This window comes from Phyllostomus discolor, chromosome 10 (genome assembly GCF_004126475.2).
Source record: "Phyllostomus discolor isolate MPI-MPIP mPhyDis1 chromosome 10, mPhyDis1.pri.v3, whole genome shotgun sequence".
NCBI lineage: Eukaryota > Metazoa > Chordata > Mammalia > Chiroptera > Phyllostomidae > Phyllostomus > Phyllostomus discolor.
The window spans coordinates 21,017,445-21,033,523 of NC_040912.2; the positions used below are offsets into that span (position 1 = coordinate 21,017,445).

Here is a 16,079-nt window from a genome sequence, read left to right on the forward strand (position 1 = left end):
CCTAAAACTTATTTTAAAATATTGGAAAAGTCATTTAAAGTACTTTTTGATAACATGTCTAAATTTGTTTCTTAACTGAATTAAAATAAGCTTTAGTGTCAAGCTTTATGCATATTCAGAAAATTCTCTCTGAAATACCTACAAAATACTAAAATCTATAGCATGCCTCTGAATGGATTTACCACTAAGGTCTAGATACACATTTTATTTTTCTTGTTTATTCAGCAGGGTTTTTATTTAGTTAATGTTGTAATATGTGCAAACTGCACAGTATAAATGATGAAAGTTTAATGAATACCTGTGTTTTCTTTTTCTTTTAAAACTAAACTTATTTCATCCCTGACTGGCGTGGCTCAGTGGGTTGAATGTCATCCCATAAACCAGGAGTTCACCAGTTCAATTCCTGGTCAGGGCATGTGCCTGGGTTATGGGCCAGGTCCCAGGGTGGGGGCCAATGAGGGGCAACAGATCGATGTTTCTCTTGCACATTGTTGTTTTTCCCCCGTCTTTTTCCTCTCCTTCCCCTCTCTCTAAAGTTTTTTTTAAAGGACTAAACTTATTTCATTCACTTAGATATTATGTTATCAAAATAAAAGAAAAACATCCTACCTATTCCTTTATTTGCTCGTCAATTCATGTAATATTCAATAGATAATCAGTGACTCCACTCTTGGGTAATACACTTGGGCAAAACATACTTTTTTCTGTTTTTCCTTTATATGATTGCCTTTTGCAATTAAGTAGCCATTCAATAGTGGTTAAGAACACTTTATATGTTCACTTTAAAATTAATATCTGTTGGTGATAATTAATACTTTAGGGGGTCTTTCTTTCACAACTACGTTTTGTAATCACAGCAGGCATGTGTAACATTTGTGTGTTTTCTGTTTCTTACAGATTCTACAAAGAAGTTAAAGGATGTTCTTGAAGAATTCCATGGTAATGGTGTGCTTGCAAAGTATAATCCAGAAGGGGTAAAACTTCTTTTTTCCTTTTTAAATTTGATATAACTACTTGGAGGAGGGATATCTTAGTGAGTAGTTCTTAAAAATATATATGCTGTGTACCATATACCATAATGTAAACAAAATGAAGTTTATAATAAGATGCTATACTGGGAGTTATATTAAATGTTGTAGTTCACTACCTTGCTAATCCAAAATTATTTTGCTAATGAAAATAATATTTTTATGGTCTGTGCATGAAAGGGTATAGATCATCTAAAATACAGTTTTTGATCCTTTTCCTGGAATCAGAAAACAGAATTAGATAGAAGGGGACAAAAAATGTGCCTGACTCTTACTCGATGACTTAGAAATTTAAACCTCAAATGAACATTGATGTAGGACAAGGGAATTACTCTTTTCAGGGAATTAGTCTCTTGACTCGAAAAAGATTTTGTGATGGATATAACTGATCTATTAATTTAAAGAGCCAATTTGGACAAAAAAAGAGTGGAATTTTTTGCTCCTATCTTGTTTTTACCTATTCTCAGCTTCTGACATTCTTTCCTTATTATAACTTCATGTCCTGTCTATTGCTTTTGAATGCCATGCTTGAATGGATGCCTTTCCCTTCCTAATTATTTGTTAAATAACCTTCCATTTACTCTTAGCTGAGAGATGTTAAATGTTTGATCATCACTTCTGAGTTCTTTTGCAGCTTCACCAAGTCACAGTTGGGTTTATGGGAGTTAAAACAAACTGAGCTTTGCAAAAAACTATTTTTGCCTGGATGTATTATCTAGCCATCTAGATTTTATTTTGCTAATTAAAATATGACTTCTTATTATTGTCATTGTGCTTTTGAATGTTTAGAAGAGCAGGGCTATTGGTTGTCCTTCAATTTTGTACTTCTCCGGGATTTATAGAACTTATATTTTAATCAAAACCCAATCTCTAAATTCCAACCATAAAAATTTCATATTGTTTTATAATTTTCTTTCAGTATTTCTTTAAAAAATGAGCTCTTTTGCACACCATATTTTCTTCTGTCTACATTCTGATACATGACAGTATTTTTTTAAACTGTCTAATCTAAGATTTCCTTTTTAAAGCAGTTGGTATTTAGTGCCTACAAATTATGGGGAAGTTCAGTAATTTTAAGCCATTCCCATTTTACTATTTTGGAGAAAGAAGGACACATCTCACATGCATTTCCTCACATTGTTTCTTCCTAGGTTATCTAGAGTAAGAGAAAAAATGCTGGCAGATAAATTTGTTGAACTGAAAAATCTAAAAAACAAAAAAAGGGAGTGGGAAAGTTAAAGATGCCAAATTTACTGAATTAATATCAGACTCCAAAATTTCATTAATAACCAACCATATTTGAAAACATGCATATTTAATATATATTCAGAGGTAAAATTCATTTTTTTTCTCCCTAAAGATAGCTGCTGGTCATAAATTCAGTTGAAATGTGATGTTATTTGCATAGTAGCCTTTTTACTACAGTGATTTCTTATTTAATGGACTCAAAAGACTTAGCCTTACTGATATTATATATTTAATGAGAATTATTAGTCACTGTATGCTGAATTTATTAAAGTAATTGCTAGATTAATTATTAGACACACATATGATGTCAGCCTTTTCAATAATGTAACACCTCTTCATAAATGCATGGATCTGCTCTTGAAGTGCATTATTAAAATAATGAACAGTTGAAAAATAAGAAAGTTAGATCTCATTATAATCCAAAAATAATTCTAATTTAAGAGTGAGACCACTTTCCAATGTTAACACTAGTATGTATTTTTCCCTTCGGGAGAATAATTTAAAATTTATATGACTTTTAAAACACTAATATGCATTTCGCAAGGAAATAATTAGGAATATTCAATGTTGAAGAGGAAATCTTTAAGACCTAAGGTTCTCTTTTGTACTTGACTTCATCTAGTTTATAAAATATTACTCTAATCATATGAAAGAATTCAGAAAGAATTTGTGAAGAATGCATGCTATCAATTCACATATAAAGTTCTCTCTCTCCATTGACTGGTCAAGTTGAGCTCGAAGTTCTTGGGCATAGACAACACTTAATGCTCAATTATATAAGAAAAGTTAAGAAAGATTAAAGTTAATCTAGTTTGGCTTTAGAATAAATAACTAGTCCTTTATTTTCTAAAATTAACATGACTTTTATCATCTACATAAAATTAGTTTATAAGGAGAGAACTGTCTAAATATTTCTAAAATATTTTTTCCTTACAAAGTAAAACTGCTTATATGTTAGATTTATTACTTTTATTTTCATTCACTTGAATTACTTTATTATAAAAGAATTATATGTAAAAACTTAATCCAATGACCTATTTATAACTATTTTAATAGAGAAAAATATTAAATATACAATATATGGGTAATTTACCTATTTTAATTACTATCTTTTAAAGATTGATAATCATTCTTTGAAGTAATAAGTGAAATAATGATTAAATAGAAAATGTAAACAATTGCTTTGAAGACTAAGTGCAGAAAGTATTAAAAGATCTTGATTCCCAAACACAATTATAGAGTTTTAAAGAAACTCACTGTAAGAAAAGGGAAATGACTTTCCCACAGTTAACTAGCTAAGTTTATGACAATAACCATAATTAAAACCTAATTACCTGAAATGGTAATTTAAGACTGTTGCCCTTCCCTCTTCATCAATTAACCTGTAGAAGGAAAGGGAGGACCTTGAGAAATGAGAAGAATAGGGGACATGGAAGGTGTCTCACATAAGCAATAGGATTCAGTGAATGTGAAATAGGAGTACACTGAATGGCCATTTGGTATGTGATGAGTGGCATTTTCCAGTACACATAATTATTACTAAGTCAGGACTATTAGTCTTCACCTAATCTTATGTGAATAATATAATGTTAAGGCTATATTTGCAGCTACTTAGTAGTAGCCATTCAATCTTAGTGAAAATGTTCACAGTAAAACAGGACATAAATTAATTTATGAGGGCAGTAGAATTTGATGAAGAGAAGGAACAAATTTGGCATTGAATGTGTCTATCATTATCTACCTATCTATCATTGCCCTCAATTTTAAATTTAATTCTAAATGGTCTGATTGATATCTAAAGTGATGGGAAGAAATGAAGTAGTATCATATGAATGAAAAAACATTTACCTTTAAAGGCATGGAGAGATGTTAGGGATGTTATTGCAATATAAGGAATCATTAAGAGTGGGGAATGAGCAATCATTAATGTATCCTTACATGCACTGTTATATTTCATATTCTTCTCTAGAAAGTTTTAATTATACTATATGTGTTATTCATTATATTTATCGCATGTCAATTAGAACTGTTTGCTTATTACATCAAAGATGGATCCAGTTCGTGATTCTCAAACTTTAGTTTGCATCAGAATGACATGGAGGTCTTAATAAGACCTAGACTTTCACCTGCTTGCTCATCCCTCCCCTTGGTTTCTATGTTCTGGGTGTGAGGCTCAAAGATTTGTATTTCTCAGTTACCCAGTTGAGTCTGGTGCTGTTGCTTAGGAACCATACTTTGAGAACCATGGATCAAGGGTATGTTTTAAAATCAGTCTGTAATCTTGACCTGTCAGTTAAGCTATTAATAATAATGAGATAATAAATTTAAATTATCTTACACTAATACATGTATTCTTTCTTTCCTTGCATGCACAGAAACAAGACATTCTTAACCAAGTAAGACATTTTCTATTCTATTCATATTTATCTTTCTTTACTCTGATGTGAGCTATGCATTTCTCTTCTATATCACTGAGCTGTACTTCTGTGCCAATAATATTTAAATAACATGCAAGATTACCTATAATACTTAGAAAGTTATTATTTGCTGATGTTTGTTCAAATCAAAGTTTCAAATGGAGAAACTGATACATCAGTCATGGAATCTAAAAGCATCCAGAGTATAGACTTTAATTTTGTAGATGTTTGAATTTAATTTTCTAATTTTGTTGAATAAAATAACTCTGATAAATTAATTTATTTAAGGAAAACTTTATTAACTTGTTAATGGGAGGTTTAAAAGTTGCATTTAAATATAATTGATAAGGATTTTTAAAATTTGATCATGAGTGCTGTTAGATTCTGTGAGAAAAATTAAAGTTTGCTCTTCTGGAAAAAAGAGTAACCGAGTTGTTGCTCTGCCACTTTCTCCTAGGAAAAACCATTTTGTAAAGCAAGTTTTAGGTCTGTAGTTCAGTTGGGTATAGAGAATTACAACATACATTTTTGAATTCTCTAAATGGATTTTTCTATCACACTAGGAATATATCTTACTAACATATTGTCTCAAATCATAATATTGTCTCCTTGGACAATATTGGATCTGTATGTATTAGCAGGTTTTTATTCACAAGGTTTCCTATAATTTTAATGACACAACACCAAAACTGCATACCAAACGTGTTACTGTACAATTGATTACATCAGATGATCTTGACTGATTTAGAGGTCTTATATATTACATTCTCCTAGAATAAGGCACGACTGAAATGGCGATTCATTGACTATAATGACTTTTACTAGCCTCTTTCAGAGCATGGGCTTTCCTGATCTTATTCCTGAACTTTGTGGAAACCTCCTAGCTCCCCCAGAGACGGGCTATTTAAGTTTTATGGTATTGGGAAGCAACTCCTCAAAGTAAATAGCTGCTTTTATGAAGCAGGCTACTAAAGGGCATTTGTTGAGCATCTTAGTCAACAAACACACTTTTCTGCACAACTTGAACCTCCACTAGAGGCTGAATGAAAATTGGTGTCAAAGTTAGTTCTGTCTCTTTTTGGGGTCAGCCAAATGAGTTTCTTTCTAATTTTCCTCCTTGCTCAGCCTTTGTTCCATATACAATGACTCAGTAGGCATGCAATTCCAGTTACAGAACAGAAAGAACATGAGAAGATGAGGAGATCCAAAGGAGAAGAGAGAAGGAGGGCATGTGTGTCTGTTACTCTCTCTTTTCTTGGTCTTATCAGTGTCCTGTGAGTGTAGGATTTCCTCTTTACACTTTCTTTCAGTATGTGTTCCTTGGCTCAAAGCTGAATTATGTTTTAATAACTCCCTGGGCTTCCCTTATCTCTGTACTTGGTTTTCTGTACTATAGTTTTGTTCATCTATATAGCTTTTACATTCAGACAAGTAAGTTGCTTCAATCCCTTAATAAGAAACCTGGGAATTCAGAACCTACATTTTATATTGCTGCCGCCTACCGTGATATTTTAAATGTCTTTAACAAGGATATTGACACTGATATAATTATTAGCAATAATATAAACACTCTTTTATTGTAAGCTGTAATTGTCCTTCCAGAACCAAAACAACCTTTCCCATTAAAGAAAGCATCTGGAAAGTATAACAGAAAACGTGGTCTTAGGAATCCAACTGAACTGACTTCAAATTTCACATCTGTCACATATTAGCAGGTCTTGGACGAGTTACTTAGTCTTTCCTAGCCTCAGTTTGCTTACTTATAAAAAGAAGAGAGTGTTTGCCTTGTTGATTTGTTAAAAGGGTTAAAATCTATGAAAAATAATTACCGTATTTTTAGGACTATAAAATACAATGGGCCATAAGATACACCTAGGTTTTAGAGGAGAAAAGTAGGAAAAAAAATTTGAAGCAAAAAAAATGTGGTAAAATATTTACTAACCTGTGACCCTGCTCCACCGCCACTCCCCACCCACAGCGAGCCAGGTAAGCTACAGTCAGACTATAAGACACACCCCCTTTCCTCCCAAAAGGGGGGGAAGTACATCTTATAGTCCGAAAAATATGGTAACTTGTATCTGACATATAGGTATTCCATTGATATTTAAAGGCAGTGTCTCTTGGTCACACTTTAGTGATCAACTTGATTTTGTACAAAAACTCTGGAGTATGTCTGAGAGGTGAAAGTGAGAATATCTAAGATACCCCCAAACAATTTTGCAACTGAGTTTCTCAGCATCTCAATTTTCTCGGCTATAAAGTGAACATAACTCTAATGCCTTTTCCAGCTCTAATCTCCTTCTGCAGTGAGGTTTGGGTAGACTAGGTGACATGTGGTTTGCTACCTTGCCAAACCTGGCAGCTATCTAGAATGCTGTCCTGGTGGTAGAGTTATGGTGTCTGTTGTATTTGGTCCTTCTACCACAACCGCATAAATGCCAGCACAATCAGTTAGCAAGGAATGGAAGTAGTATTATCCAGTGTTTCTGTTTCTCTTCCCTATTGCTATCAAAACAATTTCAGTCATCTTCCCCTTCTTATCAAACCTATAACCAGATCACAGTTTTGAAAACACAACCAACAAATTGAATAATCAAATGCCTACTACAATTCTGTTATTAACCTGATATTGACTATGTACTAATTATTGTTGAGATATATAGTAGCGTTCATTTCAATATTCAACTTTTGTAGCTTAGAATGAAATCATGTCCAACAATTTGAGAAGATATTTATATAAATACATGAGATTAAGTAGTTATATCACTAAACATATTAATTTGAATAGCTTCTCACAGGTTTTTAATTGCACAGATGAACAAATCTCAACATTTACAAAAATGCAGTAACTTTTATCTATGGAAACATATAGAATTTGACAATGGATCATCTGTTATATTTTATGCTAAATTGAAAGCTTGAGTTAATAATTTGACTGCTTCACCTGTCTAAGTGATGTTGATAACAATTGGTTTGTTTAGGGGAGAAACTTCTGTACTGAACATACAGAAATTTAAAAATAAGTATTTAAGATAATAGTAATTGCTTCCAGCTGTTTTCTCTACAAATGAGTTTTACAAACAAGCTTAAGTAATATGGAAATAAATTAACTCCACAGTTTTAATAATAACAGCCAACTTTGAAATGTTGAATTTAAATACTCTATTTATAGTGTTCTTTGGTAACATGTATTAAATAATTTATATAGGAGTTAAAATCCAGGTTAGAGAAAAAAATTGATGCTGGGATAGTCAGGTAATCTTTCTGCATTTTGAAAGGACAAGTACAACAAACACTTTAGGTGTTTGCTATACCTAGAGTTTAGTTTTATATAAACTCTAGGTATAGCAAATAGGTTTATTTTTATTTTTATCTATTGTTTTTTTGTGTGTATTTTCATTATCAAGAATAGCTGTTTTGAGTAGGGCAGTAAAAAGATACTAGGGGAAAATAAATCTAGAGATTTGGATAGAAAAATCTTAGAATGTCTAAGAGTTTTAATGTTTTTTAATAGATAAAGGACATCAGAAATAATATTTTTAAGATCAATAGGTTAAATTTTCCATTTAGAAAAATGCATGCAAAAGCAACGCAGCAGTGCAGACAGTGGGGAAGTCACAGAGCAGACCAGGTATGAATTAATCAAGGAGGGGAGGAGACCCGGGACAGCCTCGAGGTTGTAATGCAGGCTACGGCAGATTTGGAACACATTTCTGATACATGTTTGAAAAGAATAAGTTCCACTTGGTCTGTCAAGGGTATGAAAAGAACAGTAGTCAACTCAGATTTTTGAAGACTGGGTAAATAAGTAGATGATAATACCCTCACTTTTACTTGTTTATTATTGTCTAAAGGTTAGTTTATATATCTGTGTATACATATGTTTTCATTTATTTTCCAGCCATGGTTGACCTATATTATACCTCAGATGCAAAACATACTGATTAGATATTTATATACCCTATAAAGTGATCATCACTTTTATTTTTGTACTTTATTATGTATCTTTTTTTTCTGAAATGACAAGATTATTGATTGTCTAGTCAATGCATTGACAGTGATAAATCAGAGGCAAAGTGTGTCATACTATGTGAATATTGGAAAACCTGTCCATAAAATTATACTCTGGTCAACTGTATTATAGTAAACTTTGAAGTTAGAAATATTTATGTCCTAAGAGTTTTTCAGCCTTGCCAATTTATTTAACTTTCTGATCCTCACTTATATAGCAGTGATAACAGCATCCACTTAATGGGTTATTGTGAGGATTAGGTAGAGTATACACATAACAAAGTTAGTGTAGTTGCTAGAACACAGGAACCTTTGGTATTTTCATTATATGCAACTGATATTTTAATCAAATGTCTAGTGTCTCCTTTCCAGTTAAGGATAGTGGAATGTATCACAGGCTGTGAAGATTGTACGGAGAGATGGGAAGCTAAGGAGGAGTTTGGCATAAAACAACCACTGATGAAAGATAAACATATAGAAAGTGAGAAAAGCATTTGGAACAGAGAAAGAAGCGATTGGATTGCATCCCAAATGAATTTATTGCATCTATAATATCCACCTGACAATGTGCTTGGTCGTATGGGAGAAACAAAAATGGTCAGGTTGATCTTTGCTATCAGAGAGTGTCAAACTCATACATCTGTTTCACAAATTGCTGACAGAATGTTTCAACTCAGGGAATTCTTATGCCTTCGAAATAAGTAGTAGGTTCCTTGACCCAGTTGTAAAATCTTAGTCTCTCACTCTTACATGTTGACTGAGTATTTCCCAGTCTTTTATGCCTTTTGAACTTGATGTTTTTCACAGTACTAACCCTGGGAGATTTAGGCCTTGATGGATTAAAAAGAACGGAGGTTGTGGGATATCACATACTTGAGGTCCTTTCAAAGTTTTGGTTATTATTAGTTTTTTTTTGTTTTGTTTTAGTCTGCTTCAATATTAAATATAAAGCCATACACTATTACACTTTAAAATAATCTCATTTGAGATTTATTAAGCAAAAGAATATATTCCTGCAAAGTTGCTTTTTGTATTTATTCTATCATACAGTCTCTTACCATCCCACCTAAATCTTTTTTTTTTCTTGGTAGATTGCCTAAAAAGAGGTATTTGAATGAAATTTTATTTTTGCTATTTCAGAGTCCATATCTCAAATACATAATGAGACTTCAATGTAAAAGACATTCTATTGAAACTGTGATGCAAAGTCATGTTGAACCATGTAGTCTAGCAGAAGAGAAGATAAACTTGTAAATTTGTCTGCACACATATCTGTGTTAAGAGAGCTCCCTTTTGAACTTTTCTTTAAAGGTCAACATACAAGTAAGCAATCATTAAAAACTAACATTATTATGCATACATAGTTGCTAAAGAAACTCTTACTGGGTTTGTGTTGTTTTTGAGGAGAAAAATTGCTTTAAATTCCTTTAGAGTAGGTGTGCGCCTCAGTCACTGCTCACACCTGTCCAAGTGATGCCACTGAATGTAGTGAAGACAGTGTCACACTAAAGTGAATTCCAATGGAAGTGCAAAACCTAGTTGAATACAGACCCTTGATTACAAGGTCATGAAAATCATGATAAACACATTCTGCTTAAAGTTATTCTAATCCATTATTTGCATCTTATAATTACACACTAAAATAACTTGGACTAGCACTGTTTGTTATTCTTGCTACTTGCTGTCTTTTACTAAAAAATATACTTCTTTCTACCGAGTCTTAATTTTTGTTAGTCTTAGGTAAAGCTGCAATTAATTGACTATGTGCCTCTGAGGTGGTAAAAATGTTTTCTTTTGCCAGAATTCATTTTAAAAATCCCAGGTGTCCACACTTTTCACTCTTTCTCTGCAAAGAGTCTCTCCACGGCAGTTTTAGGGGACTGTCAAGCAGCTCTCTGAGACTTCAAGTTATGAATAATCAATTGTAGTACACAATAAGCATAAGAAATGAGACATTTAAAATGCATCTTTTTGTGAAAGTATTTTAATATCAAAAATGTGCATTTGAAATCTCAGGAATTTTGCTATGCTGCATATTAATTTATATACTTTGGCCCCATGGCCTTTACATTTTTAAATTTAACATAATTAGTTAACTGTATAAATTTTATGGCCACATTGAAGTGGAAATGGTGAAGAAAACCACTGGGTAAGTTAAGTTATTGCCTACCTCGTTTGCTCAGAGATCTTTTTCCCAGTTGCTAACATTGTATAGTATACATTGTAGGCCCTCAATCAACACGTGTTGAAAAATGAACAAAGTCATCCCTTTGTTCAAGGTTTTTGTTAGTTATTTAATCTGCAGTTATTCAATGATTCATTTTTGTCATTGAAAGATCACTTATTAATTAATATGATCATACTATATATAATAACATTCCTTGTATTGGACAAAAGAGAGTCCATATTCAGTTTCCACATTTTCAGACAAACTAGTATTCATTCACAGCTAATTAATAAGTATGTCAGATCATGTGATTTCCTGCTGCAAATGCTCCAATACCTGTTCCTCTCACTCTGCCTTAAAGTCATAAGGTTGATGGGTCCGATATCTTTCATGACCTGCCCCAATTCACACATCACCACAGATCGTACCGTTAACCTATCTCCTACTCCTCTAGTGCTCTCTCCTTCCTCACTCAGCCTCCTGCTCCAGTCTCCTGCTCCTCCTCGCTGCTGCCTGTGGAAATTCCTCTAAGCAGGAGCTCCTTCACACCTCAGGGCCTTTGTACTACCTGTTTTGTCTATCTGGAATATTCTTTCTCCAAAAATGCAAAGGTCTGTCCCATATCGCCTTTACATCTTTATTCAAAGAACAAATTTTCATTTGCTGATCATCAGATTTAAAACTGCAAGCATACCCCCCTGAAATTTGTAAACCTTTGTTGTCTTTGTTTCTTCTAAAAAAGTAATCTCATCAGACACTGTACATTTGGCCAATTTATTTTGTTATTTTCTTGTTCCATTCATAAAAAGATAATCCCTCGATGGAGGGATTTTTACATATCCCAGTGACAGCTTGTCCCAGTTGCTAGAGCAGAGCCCAGCACAAAGCCGGTGCGCGGGCACAGAGAGAACGTTTGCTGAATATGAGAAATTCTTCATTCTGGAACTGCCAAGATAAAGTAATGATGGAATGATGGCATTTATTTTCATTCACTTTGAATCTACTTGGATGAGCACTGGTGCCATTTCTTTAGTATTAGCAGGGATTTAAAAACAAAGGATCCAGATGGTCAGATATACAATAATAGTGAAAGGCATATAGAAATGTGATTTAAATTTGTGCCAAATTGGCAGCAACATCTGAGCAGCTTCATCAGTCTGTATTCTTTACAGATTCTCCAAATCATCCCTCTAAATAGTCTGTGGATGCTCCTTAGGGGAGAAAAATAAAGAATAGTTCCAAATTTTAAGCTTTGTTCGGGGTGTGTGTCTCTGAGCTTATAGCCAATTCAATTAAGCCAAAACATTCCCAATGTTTTTTCATTAGCGTTTCCTTTGATACATGTTTAAATGATCTCATTCATTTCAGCATCACAATCTTTAATAACAAATTCTGATTCTGCTACATGACAGCAGTAAATACACGATACTTAACTTGGGAAATGTCCTGCTAAGTCATGAAATAAAAAAATCTATAGATCAAGGACAGTATCTATCCTTATAAGGAAATGGTTTACATTTTGGACAAAGAATTTTAGGAGAGATTCGAACATCTTTTTACTAAGAGAAGAAGATGGGTTAACCAGGAAAGAATAATTCCTCAATTAGTAGGAAATACTGAAGCAGTTAATATTATTCACTTTGAAGAAGTTTTGGTTTTGCAACATTGTAATTTGTGTGTAATGCCAGGAAATATAAGAGAAAGGAAATTTGTTCCCTTCCACACTGTAAAGGTTTTGAAGAAAGAGGTTTGCATCATCAGTAACACTTTAGAAATAAATAGAATTATATCATCTCATAGAAATCCTTTAGGAAATGAAGAAATTTATATTACATTCTTATGTCTATAATAGGCTTTTATTTTTGAAAGTAAGACAGTCTGTTTTTAAATTCTTGCTTTCTGAAAACAGTAATTTGTCAATATTGTCTGATTCAGAACAATTTTAGTAAAATGTCTAAGATATTAAATACTGCAGGTTTGATATGGGAAGATACAGTGAATTTTCCAGTTTTCTTGAATAATAAAGAGGAGGGCAAATTAAGATAATAAAAACCTCTATCTAACCATAAACTAATGCTTCCTTTTATATATTTATTATTTTATTTCTTTTTCATATTATGGGCCCAAGGGTGCATTGAATACCCTTTACATCATTTTATATTGATTTATTACATTCAGGCAACAACCCTGAATGGTTGATTTTATATGCAGAAAATTAAGGCTCAGAGCTGTCAAAGAATAAAACTAAGAAGCTATTTTTTTGCTTGCTGAGCAAGGGAGAGCTACAGCATGTGAGAAAATTAGAAAGGTTTTCTGATAGCTGAGAAAAAGACTAGGAAGTAATGTGTTGCTTATTAAGAGAGGTGCCATACCTGCCTACCATCATCAGCTCGAGAGCGTTGGATCCAAGCCTTGATGCAGGTAAACTGACTTCAAACCAACACATGGCTGACTACAAAAGGCTTAGGATGTGGAAGGAATTGGAACTGTAAACATGTTGCTTCTAACCACCATGCCCATGAATATGTTCATCACACAAATGTCCTATTAACTGTGATACAATGAACTCTTGATTTCCCACCGGTCTTCATACATGTTGAGGGTTATGTTTTCTCTTACTCCTGGTCACTCATCCATCTGAAAGTGGATTACTACTCTTTCCATGGGCTACCTCTAAGAAACCCTATTTGTGATAATAAGAAACCCTGTTAGTAATAATAGGTGCCCCTGCCCAACAGAATGTATTTGTAAGCAGCATTCTGGCAGTTGACCTCCTCTGTGTATTTCAAAATGTTGGCTTCATTCATTCTGGCAAATTGCTTTTTGAAAATATTTCTGGTATATGAGGCTTTTCTTAGATTTTTATATTCATAGTTTTTAGTGACGTGGTAAGGCTGTTAGTAGAACTTACAAAAATATATGGTAGTAGTGATTTATTAAAAATGGAAGAAAACAAAGTCTTTATTACCACCAATATAAATGTCTGAAGTGCCCTTCTGAGAATGAATAATTAAAGCAGACTAAACTAACCAAAAATGCCGTACTAATGTGTAGATAGTCTTAGAACCATGTAAACAAAGTGAAGATTCTGGCTTTGGTTTTTTATTGGCTTGAGTTTATATTAGGGACAAAGTTATACATAGCGTGTATACTAAATTTGTGCGTGTTCAAATGAACAAAAATTTACTTTCTCTAATGATAGCCCTGTATGTCATATTCCATTTAAGCTTTTTTCAAACTAATATAATAATAAAATTGGTCATTCCCTGTGACCTTACCTCAGTAAGCCTTTCCTATTATTAATAGGAAAAATAGACTTTTCCTATCCAAAATACCAGTTTAAGGAATTACTTTTATTATCATCTGCCAGGAATTTGAGCAAAAATTATGAGCATCAGTCTGCCAAATTTTATTTCTGCCTTATTTTTAGTTTCATCTCAGTTACATTAAATAGGCTAAGGGAAAAAAAAATATGCCCCGCAATGGCTGCCTGTGAGGCCTCTCTCTAGTCCTTGCCCTCTCTTGATCCGGAGAGAAGTGGCTTGTGTTCTTGCTTCGTCTCTGTAGGTCTCCTTGTCTTTCCAAATGACCTACTGATGGGACCCAGCACAGCTTCACTGCCCTTCAGTTCCATGGGGTCGGCACCCATTTCAGAGGAAACAGTTACTCGTCATTGCCCCTGTGGTCACAGGAAGGGTTGGCTAAGCCTATAGAGTGCCGTTTACTTCCCTTTGCTCTCAGTTTCCCGAGCAGGAGTCAGATCTTGGCCCATTGCCCTCTTGGAGACAGCAAGCTCTCCAGGTAGCTCCTGTGAAATTCTCTTATTGACTTGAGAAGAAAAGGTGGCTTCCATCACCTAAGTAAGCATAGAGGTTCTCAAGGCAGCCATAGTTGTCTCCAAAAGAAATGTCTGCTCTTTTATAGCCCTCCAGTGAGTATGGGTGGGCAAGGATCTTAAAATAGGTTTACTGGAAAGCCTGCATAGGAAGAATTAGAATTTTATATCTATTGGGAATTTTGTATTCATTGTCCTTGAGGTCAGGGTGAAACTTCACTAGTAACGACTTTTTCCTAGTTGTTGAAAACAATATTCACCATTAGAGACAAGAAAAAGAGATAAGAACCCCCCCACCCCTTTCTTGGAGTACTCTTGAAACTGCATTAGTGCCTTCACTCTGGTGGCCTGACTTAACGATTGCGACAGGTCTGTGGAATTGGGCAGATTAATCCCAGTTTACAGAGGAGGAAACCAGGATTCACACAGTAAATGTTTAAGGTCATACAGATACTGTGGAAATGCCTGAGGGAAGGTTCCTCCTCTTCCTGCTCCACGGACACAGGTAAGACACACCCATTTAATTTACACACCAGTGTTCGCAACCCAAGACTGTCCTATCCAGTTCTCAAAAAGCTGCCTTCCTTTTGTAGACTTGGATATAAAAATGAGATCATTTCTCTTACTAATGATTTTGAACACAGCACAAAATCTTAACATTGGCTGAGTCTTTCAATGCGTATTTAATTTTTTTCAGACAATAGATTTTGAAGGTTTCAAGCTATTTATGAAGACGTTCTTAGAAGCGGAGCTCCCCGATGATTTCACGGCGCACCTTTTCATGTCGTTCAGCAACAGGTTCCCTCACTCCAGTCCCAATGTCAAAAGTAAGCCTGCTCTGCTTTCCGGTGGTGAGTGTAATTACCTACTTTAACAGTAAAAGAAAACTCGGAGGGAAAATCAGTCTCAAGTTTTCTGTGACACGAGAAATGACTTGCCTAAAAATGATCTTTGTTGCAGGATTTATACTTTCATACTAAGGTTGTGCAAAGTAGTTAAAATGTCTCCGAAATAATAACTAAGCATTTGAGAAAGTTTACTTTCTATCACTTGTCATTCAATGTTGTAGAAGTCTTTGTTTAGGAAATAATTTAAAGAGATACTTTCATCAAATATGGAAAATTTCTCTTTTAAATGATTGGATTTTGTATATATGTATGTATGTATACACACACATATAAATGTAGTAACAAAGCATTTATGTCTAGAAAACATAATATTTAACATACATTTTGGAAAGTACCAATATACTTTTCAATTGTTACATTTGTAATTTCAGACAAGAGTTGAATTTTCTCTTAGGCAATTAATTTTTGTCACCATAGGGATGATTAGTTCTTTTATGATGCATAGCTTTTCAGAGATATGTAACA

At 33.7% G+C, this 16,079-nt stretch overlaps 1 protein-coding gene across 2 annotated transcripts in view; it reads left to right on the top strand.

Moving 5' to 3' along the window:
- The window catches only part of DGKB (diacylglycerol kinase beta), a 601,974-nt gene that overhangs the window by 119,589 nt on the left and 466,306 nt on the right, over positions 1–16,079 (top strand). Inside the window, exons 3-5 of one of the 2 annotated variants that reach the window (XM_028525894.2) lie at positions 898–974; positions 4,652–4,672; positions 15,404–15,557. In XM_028525894.2, coding sequence (XP_028381695.1) covers positions 898–974; positions 4,652–4,672; positions 15,404–15,557 — 252 coding nt within the window. The remainder of the gene's footprint in view (positions 1–897; positions 975–4,651; positions 4,673–15,403; positions 15,558–16,079) is intronic. The other variant, XM_036010554.1, reaches the window with a different exon arrangement.